The sequence below is a fragment of the Hylobates moloch genome, unplaced genomic scaffold (assembly GCF_009828535.3).
Source record: "Hylobates moloch isolate HMO894 unplaced genomic scaffold, HMol_V3 SCAFFOLD_6, whole genome shotgun sequence".
Classification (NCBI taxonomy): Eukaryota; Metazoa; Chordata; class Mammalia; order Primates; family Hylobatidae; genus Hylobates; species Hylobates moloch.
In genome coordinates, this window is record NW_026652281.1 from 46,322,760 (window position 1) to 46,342,962 (window position 20,203).

At 35.5% G+C, this 20,203-nt stretch overlaps 1 protein-coding gene across 1 annotated transcript in view; it reads left to right on the forward strand.

The window, feature by feature from the left end:
- SLCO4C1 (solute carrier organic anion transporter family member 4C1) overlaps positions 1-19,949 on the forward strand; it is a 64,415-nt gene extending 44,466 nt beyond the window's left edge. The window contains exons 9-13 of the mRNA XM_032155907.2: positions 3,866-4,016; positions 6,500-6,690; positions 13,173-13,237; positions 14,592-14,729; positions 16,953-19,949. Of these exons, the coding sequence (XP_032011798.1) occupies positions 3,866-4,016; positions 6,500-6,690; positions 13,173-13,237; positions 14,592-14,729; positions 16,953-17,113 (706 nt within the window). The 3' untranslated portion in view covers positions 17,114-19,949. The remainder of the gene's footprint in view (positions 1-3,865; positions 4,017-6,499; positions 6,691-13,172; positions 13,238-14,591; positions 14,730-16,952) is intronic.
- Positions 19,950-20,203: the final 254 nt, after the last annotated feature.

Genomic DNA, 20,203 nt, shown 5'->3' on the forward strand with positions numbered 1-20,203 from the left:
TTTAGTAGAGACAGGGTTTCACCATGTTGACCAGGCTGATCTTGAACTCCTGACCTCAGGTGATCCACCTGCCTCGGCCTCCCAAAGTGCTGGGATTACAGGTGTGAGCCACTGTGCCTGGCTAATAGTTTTTTAACCCTTGCCCCACTTCTTCTCTTCTCCCTCTTGTAGTCCGCCGTGTCTATTGTTGCCATCTTTATTCCATAAGTACTCAGTGATTAGCTCCCACTTTTAAGTGAGAGCATGTGGTATTTGGTTTTCTGTGCCTGTGTTAATTTGCTTGAGATAATGGTCAGGATATTTTTCAATAATATTTTAAAGTAATTTATTATTGATTCTTTAATTGGGCACAATACTAAATTCGACTGCATGAATACTGTTTATTTTCCCACTGTTCCCCACCGCTCTTTTGTTGCCTTGACAATCTATAGGAACTTTGAGTCTTATTTTGGTGATCAGTGGTGGTAATGATGATTTGTGTTTTACTTAATACTTAAAACCTCATAGAATATAGAAATACCATAGTGTATACACACAGTATTTTTTTTCTGTATCTGACCTTTAGCTAGAATTTTATTGATTATATGAAATAGCATCTTAAAGAGGCATATCAATATTTTGCAATAGTTTTAGGGAAATTTTAGCCTGTTATAGAGGCATAATTATAGAATAATACTTTGTATTTAAGAAATTAATGTTTGAATTCTACTTGTGGCAAACATAAAGATGTTTATATATGCACATTTATTTTATTATATTTTAAAAACTATTAAACATTTCAAAAGAGGATATTTAATATTTTTTAAATATTATGTATACACTAAGAAAATTTAATAAACTTCATGAGCATCTGCTGTTTTTCTACTAATAGTTTTCTAGTTACCTCAAGAAGTAAACCTTTGTAAAATATGTAGACTAATGTGACCAACCCTTGGTATTAAGGAATATAAGCTATATTTCTTTGTTTCTACTATAATTTGCATCATGCTATCTTATACTTTGTATGATCTCAGTAATTATTTGTCAATAATATGAGAATTATATATTGGAAACTTTAAAAATTGCTGTGTAAAGGCTATTTCTAGAGTTGCAGGGATGGTTTTTCTCTGGTTATCTTATTTCTGCATCTATGTTATGAGCTCTGTCAGCAGACACTCTGGTGATTGCTTTTGTGAATGTAATCAACCCTTGATATATCATCATACTTGATAAAGATAAATCTGGCAGCGTCTGTGGAATAGATTTGAATAAGATGAGACTGCAGGCAGAGTGGCAGATTACTATCGATCACCCTTTCCTTCAGACTCCCTACTGATTTAGTCTTTTTTTTTCTCTTTAATTTGTTTTCTTCATGACTTTCTTGTTCTCCGCCTACTTTGTATGTCATCATTTTCCTACATAGTGTCAATTATCTTCTAATACTTACAGAAATCACTCATTTACTGTGTTTGACCCCTGATGCAAGAAAGTTAGCTTCATGGTGGCAGAGGTTTCCTTCTCTTCCTCCCTCCCTTCTTCCCTTCCCTTTTCCTTCTTTCCCTTTCGTTATCTCTTTCCCTTCCCTTCCTCCCTTTTTCCCTTCCTTCTTTCCCCAGTCTCTCTTCCTTCTCCCTTTTCTCCCTTCTTTCTTCCCTCTCCCTCCCTCTGTCTCCTTTTCTCCTTCACTCCCTCATTCCCTCCCTTCCATCCATTTCTCTTTCTCCCTCAATCTGTCATTTCTAGTTCTAACTCTAGCTCCTTCTTTCTTGTAAATATAATTCTACCACCTTGAGTAGTCTAGCACATAATTGGTGTTCATTGTGTGTTTATTAAATAAGTGGACTTCCAAGACTTCAGTACTCTTCTCATTCCACATACTATATGACTGATCTTATAAGTGTTCGTGGTTTCAGCTACATCTATGTCCAAATGGTTATTAAGAAATATAGCTCCATTCAAGATTTCTTCACTAAATTGGAGATAATCTTATTACATACAATACCATACTCATCGTTGTTCTCCTATATCTAAACACCAAGTTAGACATTAGGAGTCACCTTTGACTCTTCCATTCTTTTTTTTTTCTAGAAATGGGATCTCACTCTGTTGCCCAGGCTAGGTGCAGTGGCACAATCATAACTCACTGCAGCCTCAAACTCCTGGGCTCGAGTGATTTTTCTGCCTAAGCCTCTTGAGTAGCCTCTTCCATTTTTAACAGGAAGAGTCATCTTCAACCAATCTATCACCAAATCTTACTGATTCTACATCCAAAAGTTTTCTTTAATCTGCTTCCTATCATCATACGTTCTATCTTAGCTCTCCTTTATATTGTCATCACCTACTATCTAGGGTATTGTAACTGGTCCCTTTCTTCAAATTCATACTCTGTACAACTCCTAGAATTACTTCTTTAAAATGAACTTTTGACAGTGTCACTTTCCAGTCTAAAAATACCTTAATGATTACCTTTTATCAGGCCCATGTGGCTCTCAATTAAACTGGTCCTTTACTCCTCTCCAGCAACATTTCCTATCACTCTGTGCCTCAGACATCATTCATATTTCTCCACAGAGGATGCTGTTTCTCTACTCTATGCCTCTGTACCAGCTTTTTCTGAAGTACATTTCCCCTTCCCCATTTGACTGGCTTACTTGTACTCATTCTTCATATATTTATTATTTTTTTTTCTGGAGTCTCACTCTGTTGCCCAGGCTGGAGTGCAGTGGTGCGATCTTGGCTCACTGAAACGTCTGCCCCGTGAGTTCAAGAGATTCTCCTGCCTCAGCCTCCCGAGAACTGGGACTACAGGTGCCTGCCACCATGCCCAGCTAATTTTTGTATTTTTAGTAGAGATGAGTTTCATCATGTTGACTAGGCTGGTCTTGAATTCCTGACCTCAAGTGATCCACCCACTTTGGCATCCCAAAGTGCTGGGATTACAGGTGTGAGGCACCGCACCAGCCTCTTACTCATTTTTTAAATCGCATCTCAGGCAGTAGCTCCTCCAGCCCCTTTTCTCTAAACTTTGGCTTGTGTTAGGTGTCCTTCCTTGTTGCTTCTAAAAGGCACTTTGCTGATATCTGTAACCACACTTAGCATATTAGTGAATAATTGTCTAAGTCCCTCTCTACTTCTAAACTGTGAAATCCTTGAGGCAGAGACTATCTTATGCGGCTTTGTATTCCCGTTACCCAGCATAGGGCCTAGCAGTTGCTCAATATATGTTGTTTGAATGAATAAATAAACAAATGAGGTATGAGGGATGAATTTTTGATTAGTGTAACCCTTTATATTAGGGAAGATGTTTTCTCTAAGAGGCAGCTTGAAATGACACTGAGCCTGGGGACTGGGAAAATTATATTTGGTAAGGAAAGAAAAGTAACTTAATCTCCCTGGACCTCAGTTTTCCCATTGATGAGATGATTATGTTCAACAGCATGATTTTGTTCATCCTTCCAAGTTTAAAATATTTTCTGCATCCTGGAGATATTTGGCCCTGTATGGAGATATTTTGGTTGCTGTAATGAAGGAGAGTGCTACTGGTATCTGGTGGAGGTCAGAGAAGCTGCTAAACATTCTACAGTCCACAGAACCAGCCCCACAAGAGAATTACCTGGTGCCAGATGAGAAACTCTTGTTTTCTTCACTTATTCTGCCTTATATTTTTAATTACTGACAGATACTATACTATATGACTATTGTTTTTATTGCCTGTCTCTGACAAGAAGTTAAACTTTATGTGCAAAGGAAGACTTTTTATTTGTTTAGTAATTATGTGTTGAGTGAGTGAATAAATGACCTAATGGTAAGATATAACAGTGCTTTGAATCGTTAGTTAAAAGTTATGACATAAATCATTTACCCTTCTTTAATTTCTTATTTACAGGACTGGAGAATTGGGAAACTTGATAGCCCCTTGTAATGCCAATTGTAACTGTTTGCGATCATATTATTATCCTGTCTGTGGAGATGGAGTCCAATATTTTTCTCCCTGCTTTGCAGGCTGTTCAAACCCAGTTGCACACAGGAAACCAAAGGTAGCTTATGTGTCCTACTTTTCCCTTAATGAGGCAATATGTTTATGGATTATCTTGACTTCTCTAATGGGGTTATGCAATGCCTGTTCTTGCCTTCCTGCTCCACTGCCTCCATTAAGCAGCCCATGATGTCTCCAGCTGAAATAGATTAATTTTCCTTCATGCCTCTTGCAGTTATCGTTGAAAAATCAATTTGGAAGTTACAAACATTTTAGCAACATCACTTTGTTGCAGTTATGAGATATCTTTTACCTTTTCAAATTGTTTTATAGTCATCCCTCACAATACATGGGGGATGGGTTCCAGGACCCCTGCATATACCCAAATGTGCCATACTTAAGTCCCGCCAATGGCCTTGAAGAACTTGCTTTAAGTCAGCACCTCAGTATATATGGGTTTTGCATCCTGCAAATACTGTATTTTTGATCCATGTTTGGCTGAAAAAAAAAATCCGCATATAAGTGGACCAGTGCAATTCAAACCTGTGTTGTTCAAGGGTCAATTTTATTTTTCCTTAACTACTTAAGATCTTTGAAGGCAAGAGAGTTTTCCTATTTTCACTAGGTACAGTTTATATAACAGAAACTTATTATTTGTTTTATTTGATGTACCATGACTACATTTAAAATATTCAAATCAATTTATTTTTAAATACAAATTCATATTTAATTCTGGATCTGAATACTAATCAGTGTGCCTAGATGTTATTTCTTTTTTGTACAGTTAAATAGTTTAAAAGAACTCAATACAATTTTATCGTACTATATCTTAGAATCTAAATATTTAATCTTAGCTAAACTTAAGAGCCTTGGAAATAAATAGTATTCAGATTATGAGTAGTACACACTATATTATGCATTAGTAGATAATGTGATAACTTTAAAAGGATCTGAGGGAAATATATACTGTGGTGTAAATGAAAACAATGAATAAGATGTGTAAGAGTTATATGACAATTTTGAATATTTGAATTTTTTTCTGTATATATGACCAATAAATGCTATTGGCTAACTTTGATTAGAAGCAGATTATGACAAGGAGTTATTAGGAAGGGTTTTAGTCACATAACTAAATATATATAGACACGAATACCATCCTGTGCAAGGAAACAACACAGAAAATCTAATACCCAGAGCATACTTAAAATAGTTTTGGTTATTTTGATATGGTTGATTTAATATTTATATTTTTCACCAAATGCTAAGATAATTACTATCTTACACGGCAAGTTGTCTTCTAGAATTTTTTAGGAAGAGCAAATGATTTTGACTTGCAAATTTTCTATTTGTCCTGACTTTTTTATGTCCAGTCAGCCCATGAAATAATCAATTGGTTCACAATATTTTTCTTATGAAATATTTCAGATAGGCAATATACATTTATAATACTTTTTTTTTTTTTTTTTTGAGACGGAGTCTTGCTCTGTCACCGAGGCTGGAGTGCAGTGGCACGATCTCGGCTCACTGCTAGCTCCGCCTCCCGGGTTCACGCCGTTCACCTGCCTCTGTAGCTGGGACTACAGGCGCCCGCCACCACGCCCGGCTAATTTTTTGTATTTTTAGTAGAGACGGGGTTTCACCGTGGTCTTGATCTCCTGACCTCGTGATCCGCCCGCCTCGGCCTCCCTAAGTGCTGGGATTACAAGCGTGAGCCACCGCGCCCGGCTATAATACTTTTAATAAGCACCCATATACATTTGTTCACAGCAATACAGTTTTAATCTTATATTTCACACCAGTGACCCAAACTACGAAATCTGACCTTGGCTAACTGCTGTGTTGCAGGCGAATGAGAGTTGTAAAGTTTCATTAGGATAGAAAATACTGTTCTCAGTTTCTGTCCTTAAAATTTTTAAAGGCTGAATTACCTCATTATTTGATATAACTGACTGCTGAATATGTAATAGTCAATTTTGGAGGTGTCGTCTGCATATTTGGTTTTCCTGAATTGGTACCAGTGGTCTTAGAATGGCTTTAGCACCAAAAAAAAAAAAAAAAAAAAAAAAAAGTTTCTGGCCTTTGGAACAATGAAAGCACTGCTTCTCTTTGATTTCTCTGGCTCTGCTGAGATTTCGTTGAGGCCTTCATGTCTAAAAAAGATTTATAGTAAGGATAAAGGAAATGGAAGGATGGAGTTGAGATGTAAAATGCCTTTACGAAATAATTACTGTTGAAAGAAGTGTAGAATGTGCAAGATCACGTAACTTACATTCCCATTAAATTGTTTTGTAAGTCAATAATTACTATAGCAGGTTACAAGCTGAAGTAATGGCCACAAAAATCAAATACAGATAATTCCACATCATAAATATGGTTTGTTTCCACTTGCTTAATTTCTTAAGGGTTAAATATTCTCTCAGCATAATTTGTTGTATATGGATTAAGACAGTATGAGAGTGTTTGCCATGTCTAGAGAATACCTAATTTACAATAATTTATTTTCTAAATGATCACTTTCATTGTTTTTATGTCTGATATTTTTAGGTATATTACAACTGTTCCTGTATTGAAAGGAAAACAGAAATATCATCCACTGCAGAAACTGTTGGTTTTGAAGCTAAAGCTGGAAAATGTGAAACTCATTGTGCGAACCTGCCGATATTCCTTTGCATTTTCTTTATTGTAATTATTTTTACCTTTATGGCCGGTACTCCTATAACTGTGTCTATCCTAAGGTATGTAGTATGTTGAGAAATTTTCATTCCCTAAGGCAACATGTTGATGGAAAGCAAATGGACTCGGGGTTCATTTGGGGTTCATACTGACCATTGGTTCAATACCAGTCATCCCTTACAAGATCATTAGTTCTGTGGCATTGGATAAGCGCCTCCATAGAACCCCAGATGTAGGAGATTTAAATGATATGCACGTGAAAGTGTCTTCATATTGCCTGCCTGGCTTGTGCTTGGCGTTTTCTCTGCTTCTTTCATGAAGCTTCAGCTGTGAACTGGAGAAATGTCAGTTTTGAGTATCGCAGAAATAAAATGCATTCCAATATGCCAGAATCAGAATGGCATGCATTCTACCTTATGCGTTAGGCACTGTGACATTAAATCTTCCTTAAGCAGTGCTAATCAATGAGAAACTGGTTATTACCTGTGTTGTTCACCGGTGTTTTGTTTCCAGTAGCTCTTCCTCCTTCTGTCCCGCTGTACAAACACATTTCATACCTCCATTTCATACCTGTCCTTCCATAGAATCATCAGTCTTTGTATATCTTTCCTAATGAATTCTAGCTTTTTTTCTTTTTTTGTTCCTTAATATTTACTCACTACATTTTCTTTTTTTACTGTTTATTTAATTTTTATTTTAAGCTCAGGGGTACATGTGCAGTTTTGTTCTTTTTACTTGGGGTAGCTTTGGCTTTTCTGCACTGAAGCCATTAGGTCCTGGGCTTTTCTTTACTGGGAGACATTTCATTACAGCTTCAATCTTGCTACTTGTTATTGGTCTGTTCAGGCTTTGGATTTTTCTTGATTCCATCTTGGTAGGTTGTATGTATCTAGGAATTTGTCCATTTCTTCTAGATTTTCCAATTATTGGCATATTGTTGCTCATAGTAGCCACTCATGATCCTTTGAATTTCTACAGTATCACTTGTAATGTGTCCTTTTTTATTTCTAATTTTATTACTTTGCATCTTCTCTGGTTTTTCTTAGTCAGGCTAAAGGTTTGTCAATTTTGTTTAATTTTTCATTGATCTTTTGTATTCTTCATTTCAATTTCATTTATTTCTCCTCAGATCATTATTTCCTTTCTTCTCCTAATTTTAGGTTTGGTTTCTTCTTGTTTTTCTTATTCTTTAAGATGTATCATTAGGTTATTTATTTGAAATTTTTCCTCTTTTTTGATGTATAGCTATAAACTTCCCTATTAGTACTTCTTTTGCTATATCCCATAGATTTTGGCATGTCGTTTTCATTATCACTTGTTTCAATAAATTTTTCAATTTTCTTCTTAATTTCTTTATAGACCCACTGGTCATTCAGGAATATATTGTTTAATTTCTATATATTTGTATAGTTTCCAAAATTCCTCGTTATTAATTTCTTGTTTTATTCCATTGTGGTCAGGGAAGATGACTGATATTATTTCAGTTAGTTTGAATGTTTTAAGACTTGTTTTGTAACCTAACATATGGTCAATCTTTGAGAATGATTGCACATGTGCTGACGAAATGATTGCACATGTGCTGACAGCACATGTGCTAACGAAAAGAGGGTGTATTCTGTAGCTATTGGATGCAATGTTCTGTAAATATCTATTAGATCCATTTGGTCTATAGTACAGGTTAAGTCTGGTGTTTCTTTCTTGATATTCTATCTGGAAGATCTGTCCAATGCAAAGCATGGGGTGTTGAAGTCTCCAGCTATTATTGTATCAGGGCCTGTCTCTCTCTTTAGCTCCACTAATATTTGCTTTGTATATCTGGGTGCTCCAGTGCTGGCTACATATATATTTAAAATTGTTATATCCTCTTGCTGAATTCACCCCTTTATCATTACATAGTGACTTTCTTTGTCTCTTCTTATAGCTTCTGTCTTGAAATCTATTTTTTTGTAGGTATAGTGACTCCTATTCTCTTTCGATTTCCATTAGCGTGGAATATGTTTTTCCATTTCTTTATTTTCAGTCTATGTGTGTCTTTATAGGCGAAGTGTCTTGCTTGTCGGCAACAGGTCAATGGATCTTGTTTTATCATCCATTCAACCAGGCTTGTGTTTTTTGATTAGAGAGTTTAGTCCTTTTAGAACAAACAAGTAAAAAGAAAACTAATAAAAACTCTACACCTTAACTTTGTCCCCTGGCTTTTTATTGTTTTGTTGTTTCTATGTATATCTTGTACTATGTCTTGAAAAGTTGTTGTGGTTATTATTTTTTATTGGTTCATCATTTAGCCTTTCTACTTAGGATAAGGGTAGTTTACACACCACAGTTCCAGTGTTAGAATAGTCTGTGTTTTTCTTTGTACTTATCATTACCAGTGAGTTTTGTACCTTCAGGTGATTACTTACTGCTCATTAATGTTCTTGTTCTAATTGAAGTACACCCTTTAGCATTTCCTATAGGACAGGCCTGGCGTTGATGAAATCCTTCAGCTTTTGTCTGGGAAAGTCTTTATTTCTCCTTCATATTTGAAGGATATTTTAACCACATATACTATTCTAAGGTAAGAGTTTTGTTCCTTCAGCACTTTAAATATGTCTTGCCACTCTCTCCTGGCCTGTAAGTTTTCCACTGAAAAGTCTTCTACCAGATTTATTGAGGCTCCACTGTATGTTACTTGTTTCTTTTCTCTTGCTACTTTTATGATCCTTTCTTTATCCTTGATGTTTGAGAGTTTGATTATTAAATGCCTTGAGGTAGTCTTCTTTGGGTTAAATCTGCTTAGTCTTCTATAACCTTCTTGTACTTGGATATTGATATCTTTCTGTAGGTTTGGGAAGTTCTCTGTTATTATCCTTTTGAATAGACTTTCTTACCCATCTTTTTCTCTACCTCTTTATGACCAATAACTCTTAGATTTTTCCATTTTGAGGCTATTTTCTAGATGCTGTAGGCATGCTTCATTGTTTTTTATTCTTTTTTCTTTTGTCTCCTATGACCGTATATTTTCAAAAAGCTTGTTTTCAGTCTCACTAATTCTTTATTCTGTTTTATCAGTTCTGCTACGAAAGGACTCTGATGCATTATTCAATATGCCAATTGCATTTTTCAGCTCCAGAATTTCCACTTGATTCTTTTTTTGTTTTGAGATGGAGTCTCGCTCTGTTGCCCAGGCTGGAGAGCAGTGGCCATGATCTTGGCTCACTGCAACCTCTGCCTCCCAAGTTCAAGTGATTCTCCTGCCTCTGCCTCCTGAGTAGCTAGGATGACAGACGTGCACCACCATGCCCAGCTAATTTTTGTATTTTTAGTGGAGACAAGGTCTCACTATGTTGGCCAGGCTGAGTCTCAAACTCCTGACCTCAAGTGATACATCTGCCTCAGCCTCTCAAAGTGCTGGGAATTGCAGGTGTGAACCACCATGCCTGGCCAATATTATTTCAGTCTTTTTGTAAAATATATCTGATAGAATTCTGAATTCCTTCTCTGTGTTTTTTGAATTTATTTGAGTTTCCTCAGCACAGCTATTTTAAATTCTCTGTCTGAAAGGTCATATATTTCTGTTTCTCAGATTGGTCTCTGGTGCCATGAACTCATTTGGTGAGTTCATGTTTTCCTAGATGGTGTTGATACTAGTAGATGTTCTTCAGCATCTAGGTATTTAAGAGTTAAGTATTTATTATAGTCTTCATTGTCTGGGTTTATTTGTAGCCATCCTTCTTGAGATGGCTTTCCACATATTTGAAAGGACTTGGGTGTTCTGATTCTAGTTGTATCTGCTTTAAGGGGCACCCTAAGGCCAGTAATGCTGTGGTTTTTGCAGAGTCTCTCTCTGTGTCCTGAGTCACCTAAAGCTGAAGGTGGAGTGATGCAAACACCTCTGTGGCCCCCACCACTGTGATTGCACTGGGTCATACCTGAAGCCAGCACAGTTTTGGGTCTTTTCCAAGGCCTTATGTAACCACTCTCTGGTTACTGGTTCTGTTTGCTTAAGGACCTGGGGCTCTACAATCAGCAAGTGGGAAAGCCAGCCACGCCTGTGTCCTTCCCTTGGGTGGGGAGGTCTACAGGCACTGGTGGGTCTAGAAGTGCCCCCATAAGTCAGGGACTAGAGTTAAAAACCTTAGAAGTCTACCTGGTCTATTGTATTGCGGCTAAGCCGGCATGGAAACCACACAATGTAGTCCTTTCCATTCTTCTTTCCCCTTTGCAAAGGCAGAGATGCTTCACCCCACAGGCACCTCCAACCCAGACCACAAGGACTGCTGCCAGACTGCCACCAATGTTCCCTTACAGCCCACTGCCTCTTTAAGTCAGCTTGTCGTGAATGCTGCCTGGCCTGGGACTCACCCTTCAGGGCAGAGAGCTCCCTGCTGGCCCAGGACAGGTCCAGAAATGTCGAAGAGTCAAGTTCTGGAATTGGGGACTCCAATAACCTGCTTGGTGCTCTAACCCCCTGTGGCAGTGATGGTACCTAAAGTGTAAGACAAAGTCCCCTTTACTTTTCTCTCTGCTTTTCTGAAGCAGAACGAGTTTGCCCCATAGCCACCAAGCTGGTAATGTGCTGAGTCTTATCAGAAGCCAGTAAGTCTCAGAGTTCTCACCCAAGGCCCTCAATGTACTACCTGGGTATTGGTGCTGGTTATTCAGGCCCAAGGGCTCTTCACTTAAAGGCATATGAATGCTGTCAGGACTGGTGTCTTTCCTTTAAGGCAGCGAGCTCCCTTCTGGCCCAAAGTGTGTCTAGAAATGTTGTTTGGGACCTAAGGCCTGAAGTGGGAGGGCCTCACAACTCTGACTGGTGCTCTGTCCTCCTGTAGCTGAGTTGGTATCCTAGATGCAAGACAAAATCCTCCCCACTCTTCCCTCTCTTCTCCTCAAGTGGCAGGAAGGGGTTTCTTTTCGAACCTGGAGCTGTGCAGCCTGGGATTAGTGGAGGAGTAATACCAGGACTCCATTGTCTGTCCCAGCTGTTGTCTCAGTGTGTCACGTGTGCCTCCAGTCCACTGTCTTTGAGCCTAATTCAGCACTAAGACTTGCCCAAGAGTTGCAGTTCCTATGGTCTAGACTGCCTTTCAAGTTAACTTGGAGACACAGTGCTGTAGCCCTTGGTGGTGAGTTGTTTTGTAAGCACTCAAGGTTGGACTGCTGCATAGGAGATTAACCTCTGTGGCTAGGGCTGGTTTAAATGCTCCCTCTGTGGACAGGTGTCAGGTGAGTTGGTCTGGTTTTCCTTTCCGCTCTAACAGGACAGCAGTGATTTTATTCCTCACAATTGCTATATTCTCCCTCCCCACCCCCAGAGATTCTCTCTGTACTACACTGCCACTACCTGGGTCGGGGAGGTGTGGTGTCTGAGATTCAGGACTGTTTTTTTTTTAATCTCTTCAGTGCCTCTTTCAGGAATATAAAGTTCAAACCACGTATTATAAGTGCTCACCTGACTTTTGATTCTTGTTAAAGTGTTTTTTTTTTTTTCTGTATAAATAATTATTAACTTGGAGCTTTTCAGTCCATCATCTTGTTCCACCCTCTGGCTGTTTTAGCTGTTCTGGATTTTTTTCGTTCCATATGAATTTTAGGATTGTTTTTTCAATTTCTGTGAAAGATGCTGTTGGAATTTTGATGGAAATTACACTGAATTCTGTAGATCACTTGATGTAGGATAAATATTTTAAAATATTTATTCCTCCAATTCATAAACAAGGGATATCTTTCCATTTATTTGTGGCTTTTCCAATTTCTTTCATCAGTGTTTTATAGCTTTCAGTGTACAAGTATTTTACCTCTTTCATTAACTTTATTCCTAAGTATTTTATTTTTCACTGCTTTTGTAAATTTTGTTGTTTATTTGATTTCTTTTGTTCATTGTTGGTGTATAGAAGTGCAGCTGATTTTTGTATTATGATTTTGTATACTGAAACTTTACTAAATTCATCTGCTAGTTGTAGTGCTTTTTTGGCAGGATCTTTAGTGTTTTCTACATAGATGACCATGTCATCTTCACAGAGATAATCTTACCTTTTACTTTCCAATTTGGATACCTTTTATTTTTCTTGCCTACTTACTCTGGATAGGACTTGTAGTACTATGCTGAATAGAATTCATGAGAGTGGGCATCCTTGTCCTGTTCTTCATCTTAGAGGAAAGGCTTTCAGGTATTCACCACTGAGTATGATGTTAGCTGTGGATTTGTTATATTTGGGCTCTATTATATTGAGGTACACTCCTTCTATACATAATTTATTGAGGATTTTATGGAAAATTTGTCTTGTTAATGAATACCCTTTCTCCTTTACATTTATTAAAATTAATAAAGACTAGTGACTCTGGTGTTCTTTGGAATATTTTAGGTCAGATAACATTTTTCTTCTTTTATAATTCCAGGAAGATTAAACCATTTATAAGCTCTTACAAATACGTTGTTTATTTTGTGTTTACAACATTTGCTTTAATATAGGAATGCTAAACTCTTATAAATGTGAACTTGCTCAAAGAGTGAATATACTATACCACCTTTTTTGGTCTCATATGTATTTAATATTTCCAGGTGTGTTAATCACAGACAACGGTCCCTAGCCTTGGGAATACAATTTATGGTCCTTCGATTATTAGGTATGCCATTTTTCTTTATTCATTGCTAACTGTTGGCTATTTTGGTTCATTAGTGTTATTGATTTTTTAATTTATGGCCTGTGGCAAAAAAAATTATAGTGGAAGGCTGCATCATTCTCGTTGAAGGAAGCCATTTTCCAGTGTTTCAGATATAGGATTATTTATATATTGCATACTTTTAACCTACCTGACTGGTTACCTGTTCCAACTCTGTTGCTAATAAAACCTTAAAAGGTGTATCATGTCTGTTTCAAATATAAAATATGATCACCAACACATAATTCCTTTTCTCTCCGCTTGTGTCTCTATTTGTGACGCTATTGTATTACGTTAGCAATTAAAAATGATGTTAAAATGTTTCAATAGCAACTGTGGTATGGATATTGCGACTAGTTAAGAATTATTGGAAGAAAGAATTTATACCAGAAAATTTTATAAGGTTCCAGATACAGGACAAATTACAAGAAAGACAGACATAGTAAACATAATATTAAGGTTATTTATTAAAGCAAAAACAAAAAGTTGGGGCATTAGAGATCACCTAAATTGGGGCATTAGAGATCACCTAGTCCAACTTGCCAATTTTTTCAGATGAGTAAATTAAGTCTCGGAGAAGTGCAGGGTTTTGCCCATAGTTAAACAACTAGTGATAGAAATGAAACTAGGAAAATGATTCCTAACTCTGAGTCTAGTACTCTGACTGTATCATGCTACAGGTCATGAAAGAACAGACTGGATGTAGCTGAAATCTTTGTCTAAAAATTACAACCTCAAATAATTGGAAGTTCCGTAACTATATGGAAGTTGAGTACCTCATGGCCTCTTGGAAATGGTGACGGGTATATAAGATAGTGATATTCCTAGATATGGTATTATAAGACTATATATTTGTATATACATATACTAATACATACAGAGGCCCATGTTAGTTTATATACACATGCACACCCACATAGATACAACATATACTGTAGTTCAGCAGATTTATTTGTGCATCATGAATAATTTATTTTGATTTTTAAAAAGTATAATAGCTAATTTCAAAGGCATATTTATTCATTATATTAGAAAAGCGGTGAATTAAAATATTAACTTTTAGCCCAATAGATATTGGATATTTCTATTGAAATACTTTTTTGAATTGATTAGAAATACATAGTAATTACATATAATTATTTTAGAATATTGTATCTGTGCTTTATATTCCTTTGACTTGTACATGAATTAATTTGCATGTGGACAGATGAATACCTATTTTTATTTCCATAAAATATATGTATGATCATGTATAAAAAGATCTGTAATTCTAAACTGTAATCTTTACCCTTGTATATTTCACCCATAATTCTTTTAGGAACAATACCTGGACCAATTATATTTGGTTTCACAATAGACAGCACATGTATTCTTTGGGATATAAATGATTGTGGAATTAAAGGAGCTTGCTGGATTTATGATAACATCAAGATGGCCCATATGCTAGTAGCCATAAGTAAGTGGTGACTTCTTGATAATTTTAGAGTAAACTAAGGATGTAAAAAAAAAAAATCTCATTGTTGGTTACTTAGGGTCACAGGTATTTTGAAATGTTCAGTCCACGTTGTTGAACCATCCAGTAGTCTTCCTGAAGCAGAGAACACTTATCACAGCATGTTATGAAAGGCTTTGAACAGATGGCGTCTGCAAGGCTCAGTATTAAATACAAGAAGATAAAATTCTAGCTTTCATTACGTCATACAGCATATACCTTTTTTTTAATAACTTATCTCAAACATTTTTGAAAAATATACTTGAAAGCTAAAAGAGAATTCTGAGAAACTCCCTGGAATGATTGTCATCTAGGTATCTAGGTGTTGCAAACACATACAGCTCAGGCAGGGAAGTATCCTTTGTCTCTAAGGCACATTGTAAGGAATATTTTTATAATTTAGAAGGTTAGCTGTGATGTTTAATTCTTTTTGCCTTTTGCAGTTTGTAATGTCTTGGTTAAGCAATGAATGAAATTTAAGGCAAGATTAAGATTAAGTAGAACAATGTATCTAGTTTATACTAGTAAAATAAAAGTTGAAATTTAAAAATTTAAAATTTGAAAAATAACCTAAGAAACTAAAATATCTTAGAGAAATCCTGAATGTATGTATACATATGTAGCTAATATAATGTGTGATTTTCATTGTGATTATTTTGACACAGGTATCAAGATAGGCTTATTATTACTCTTACATGCATGTAAATCCAGAGTATACTTTCTGAGTTGATAGAGTAATAGAATATTTGCTGAAGAAATAATGTATACATTCATATAGCACTTGGGGAGTAAGTATTGACAAGTATAGGCAAAATTAATCATCCCATTACTTTACCTGTTGTTAAAAACCATTTTTTATTCAATTTTTTAAATTATATGTTTTTACCACAATCATGCCTACATACAATGTTTTTATGTTTAAAACTTATTTAATTCATTTTCTTTGTACTTTTTGGTCAAAGATGTAGATAGATAACAAATCGTTCATTTTCCTAGTCAATGATGAATGTGGGAATTCCCCCACAAAATATATAAAAACCTTAAAATTTTCAGAATGAAACAAATAAAAAGGTTGTAGTTGTACCTATGTAACTAATCATTCTATAATCTAGTAATGCCTAGATGAATGAGCATTCCTGTTTTTCAAATACATGTTTTTAAACAAAATATTAATAATCAACAAAAAGAAACCAGCTACTGCAAGAACTATACTGTGAGACCACGTTGAATTTATTAGGCTGGCAATTATTAAATGGTTATACTGTGGTTGGAACTAGTTTCTCTTCATATAACTGAACTTAAAATCAGATTTACTTGAAAATAAATCAAAGTTTGTGAAGTGAGTCTTAATGTTTCACATTTTTAGCTGATAAGTAGAGTAGATTTGGTTAAGTATTGAGTATGATATCCTCCCACAGAGGCTTTTTCTTAAGAACTCCAAAACCTTTTTAATTTTTAGAATTATTTTCTGTCCTGGACGGGAATGTTCTTCAATTTATTCAGGTTCAAGAATGTTACAAACTACTTTCCCTCATTACTGACTTTTGGTTGCTTGCAATTTTTTATAGATATGATATTGTGTTAACAAATTTATTTATTTGTTTTTGAGACAGAGTTTCTGTCTGTCACCAAGGCTGGAGTGCAGTGGTGTGATCTCAGCTCACTGCAACCTCCACCTCTAGGGGTCAAGTGATCCTCTCACATCAGCCTCCCAAGTGGCTGGGACTACAGGCTCATACCATCATACCTGGATATATTTTGTACTTTTTTTTGGTAGACACAGGGTTTCCTACGGTGCCTAGCCTGGTCTCGAACTCTTGGGCTCAAGACATCCACCTCTGTCAGCTTCCCAAAGTACTGGCATTATGGGCTTGTGTTAATAAATCTAGATGGTGGCCCAATTCCTATTTAGTTCTATATAACACTTATTTTACAAGAATGCACAAGCATAACCAAGAATAAGTTAATTATTGTACTCTATTACTGCTTAGAAAGAAAATAAGTACTGGTGCCTTGAATTGTATACAAATGTTTTTTCTTTCCCCTTAATGTTTCAAAAATTTTAAACATAGAACTATAAGGGTTATGTAATTATTCTCTTTAAAAATGTTCTATTCATGAAGATTTTTCTCAGTGACAATTTTTATCATAATTAAAAACAAAAACACATAATTTTTTTTCACTTAGGTGTTACTTGTAAAGTTATCACCATGTTCTTCAACGGATTTGCAATCTTTTTGTATAAACCACCTCCATCAGCCACAGATGTGTCATTTCATAAAGAGAATGCAGTTGTGACTAATATTTTAGCAGAACAGGATCTCAACAAAATAGTAAAAGAAGGGTGAGATGGGAAAAGAGAAGACTGTTTTACACCTGGAAAATTTACCTCGATTTTTAAGAACACACATTGCCATGGCGGCATTATCTATCCAATATGGACAATCATATTTACAAAATTGATGTTTTTATAATCAAATGTATTTTTTTACATATGTAGTTTTTGTTTTATGCAAGAAACAGACCTGTGCCTTCAAAGCCCACCTAAAGCCTCAAAACACAGCACACACACACACACACGAACACACACACACTTATTTCCCATTCCCATTCTCTAGGTATGAAATCCTCAAGTAATAACAAGAAAAAAGGCCTACAATTAGAAAAATTTACATTTAAAAAACAATGATGTTTCTATCCCCATTACAACTTGTTTAATTTTAATTTTCATTGCCAATATTTTGAGCTTAGAACATTTATGGCGTAAAAATTTAAACTAATCAAAGTTGTGTGATGATTTCCAGGAATTATTATTGAAAGCCTATGAATTTAAAACCAGGTTTATCATGTAATTTGTTTTGAAATTTACGTATACTAGTCTGGCTTTTCTCCAAGCAAATTATTGAACTATTAGAATATGTTAGTTATCATCCTTGTGTCCTGGTATATAGTGAATACAGAAACATCAGCATTGTATACATATATTTTCACTTTAACTCAAGAATTCCAGGAGGTAATTTGTTGATATTATAATTTTTAACACATTTATGATTCTGTGATAGTGTTATTCAATTACATATATTTCAGAGGAAAGTACCAGTCAGTAAAGAAAAATGCCGACTAAACATGAAACTATCGATCAATACTTATATGCCTTTAATTTTTCTTATTTGAAAAGCCAATCACTTAACACATTACTCATAGCACCTAAAACAGTGTCTTGCATAGTGTAGTCATCTATTATTATTGTTTAATTAAAACATTAAACCCTACCCTTTAATTCAGCAGTCCCCAACCTTTTTTGTATCTGGGACCATTTTTGTGGAAGACAATTTTTCCATGGGGGAAGAGGGTATGGTTTCGAGATGAAACTGCTCCACCTCAGACCATCAGGCATTAGTTAGATTCTTGTAAGGAGAATGCAATCTAGATCCCTTGCATGTGCAGTTCCCAATGGGGTTTGCACTCCTATGAGAATCCAATGCTACTACTGATCTGACAAGAGGCGGAGCTCAGGCAGTAATGCTCGCTCACCTGCCTCTCAGCTCACCTACTGTGTGGCCCGATTCCTAACAGGCCACACACAGCCCAGGGTTGGGGACCCCTGCTTTAACTGATGCTTTGATTTGATAAAGTATTTTACAAGCCTGATAATGTTATAACCCTATTTATTCAGGTCAGATTTATGCCACCTTTGCTGAGAATATGGAAGGTATAGATGAGTGAACATCAACAAACGTAACTTCTACCATGGTTAAGAATTTTACTTAAGAAAAGTATTGAAGTTCAAATCCAGATAGTATTACATTTGAAATTTTTATAAGAGTTATTAATTTAATAAAATTCATTATCAGGTTTCCCCATAAGCTTTCTCCTAGGTTAGTTTTCCACAAGCATTTTTTTATATACACTGTAATCAGTGTATATAAAAACAAGTGTATAAAAACAAGCTTAGTGTTAGATCTTGTAGGAAACCAAGATTAGAAACATTAGAAATTTGCAGAATTTAAAAAATTATGTTTTGTGGTAATCTATGGCCGACGATGATAGAACCTAGTGCAATTGTAAAGTGAAATTCAAGGAGAAGGAATGAGGAGTTAGGCAAGCAGCAAACTTGAATATTAGAGAAGGAGAGGAGCTGTGAGTCAGGAATCAGAGAGACCTGCTAAAACCAGACTGATATAAACACCAAAGACGGAAGCCAAATAGGTAGCCAAAAATCCAGATATTTGAGAAGCAGGGAATTTATAGCAACCAAAGAAATAGGGCAAGATAGGCAGGTGAACACACGATACCTCAAATGACAATCTTCCTCCCACCAAGCCAGACACGTTGTAAATGCTGCTTATTGGAGCCCAGAAAAAAGGAAAGTTTAGGCTTTCTGTGTCCTATATGTGGAAGCAGGGAATTGGATTGAAGACTTTCATAGTTGTAAAATAAAGGCAAATCCTGAGGAACTCACTGATAGAGATGTGAAATGAAGTAAGGAAGAAAACAGAGTAACTATACAAATATATTAATCTAGGGCCACTTAATTTAGAGGAAGAAAAAAAATCACCCCATCCATAGAAATAGTTTGATAAACAGGTCACTAAATAATTGGCATTTATAAAGATTCTTAGTTATCAAGGGCTGCATTGTATTTTATATACTCAGTTTTATAAGGTGATACTTTTTAAATAAGTGTTTTAATGAAAATAGTTAAACTGAAAATCATTTTGGTCCTTAAAAGGAGTCAGGAGCTTTTATATATAAGGTACATATTTTAAAAGAATACCTCCTTTATAACAGGGATTTATAGACACTACTGTAACTTATAATCATTATTTTTTACTTTTGGGTTCACCTAGATCATATGAGCTGGTATGAGACTTCTAGAACAAAATTATTCATAATGTGTTTTTTGTAATTTATGATTTTTAAGTAAGCTTGACTTATAAATTGACATTGTAATTTTGTACATAATTGGATATATGTGTTAAAATTTAACATTTAGATTTATTTAACTGTAGAAAATACAGATGTAAAACTTATACATGGAAAGAACTGTATGCAGTTGACTTTATTATGTAAATTGGAGGGAAACAAAGTTTTAGATCCATTTTCTTTCAAAATTTTCTTCATTGTAAAGTATGCAAAATAATACATTCATATCATTTATTAAATCAGAATGTTTATACAAAATTGTCGTGTTTGAGCTCATTAAATGACACAGGTTTGAAACTTGCCTTATCTCTGTGAACATAAGCATATTTTATGGATGGGAAAGGGAAATTAGTATACTTTTGAACTTTGTGAATGTATTAATAATTTAATCCAGTGATTTCTCGTATCTCAACAGATGTTTTTAATTCAATACAAACCACATGTATTATGAAATATATATTAGGGAAATTCTCTTACACGAGTTTCTATATATGACAGATTAATATGTAAGA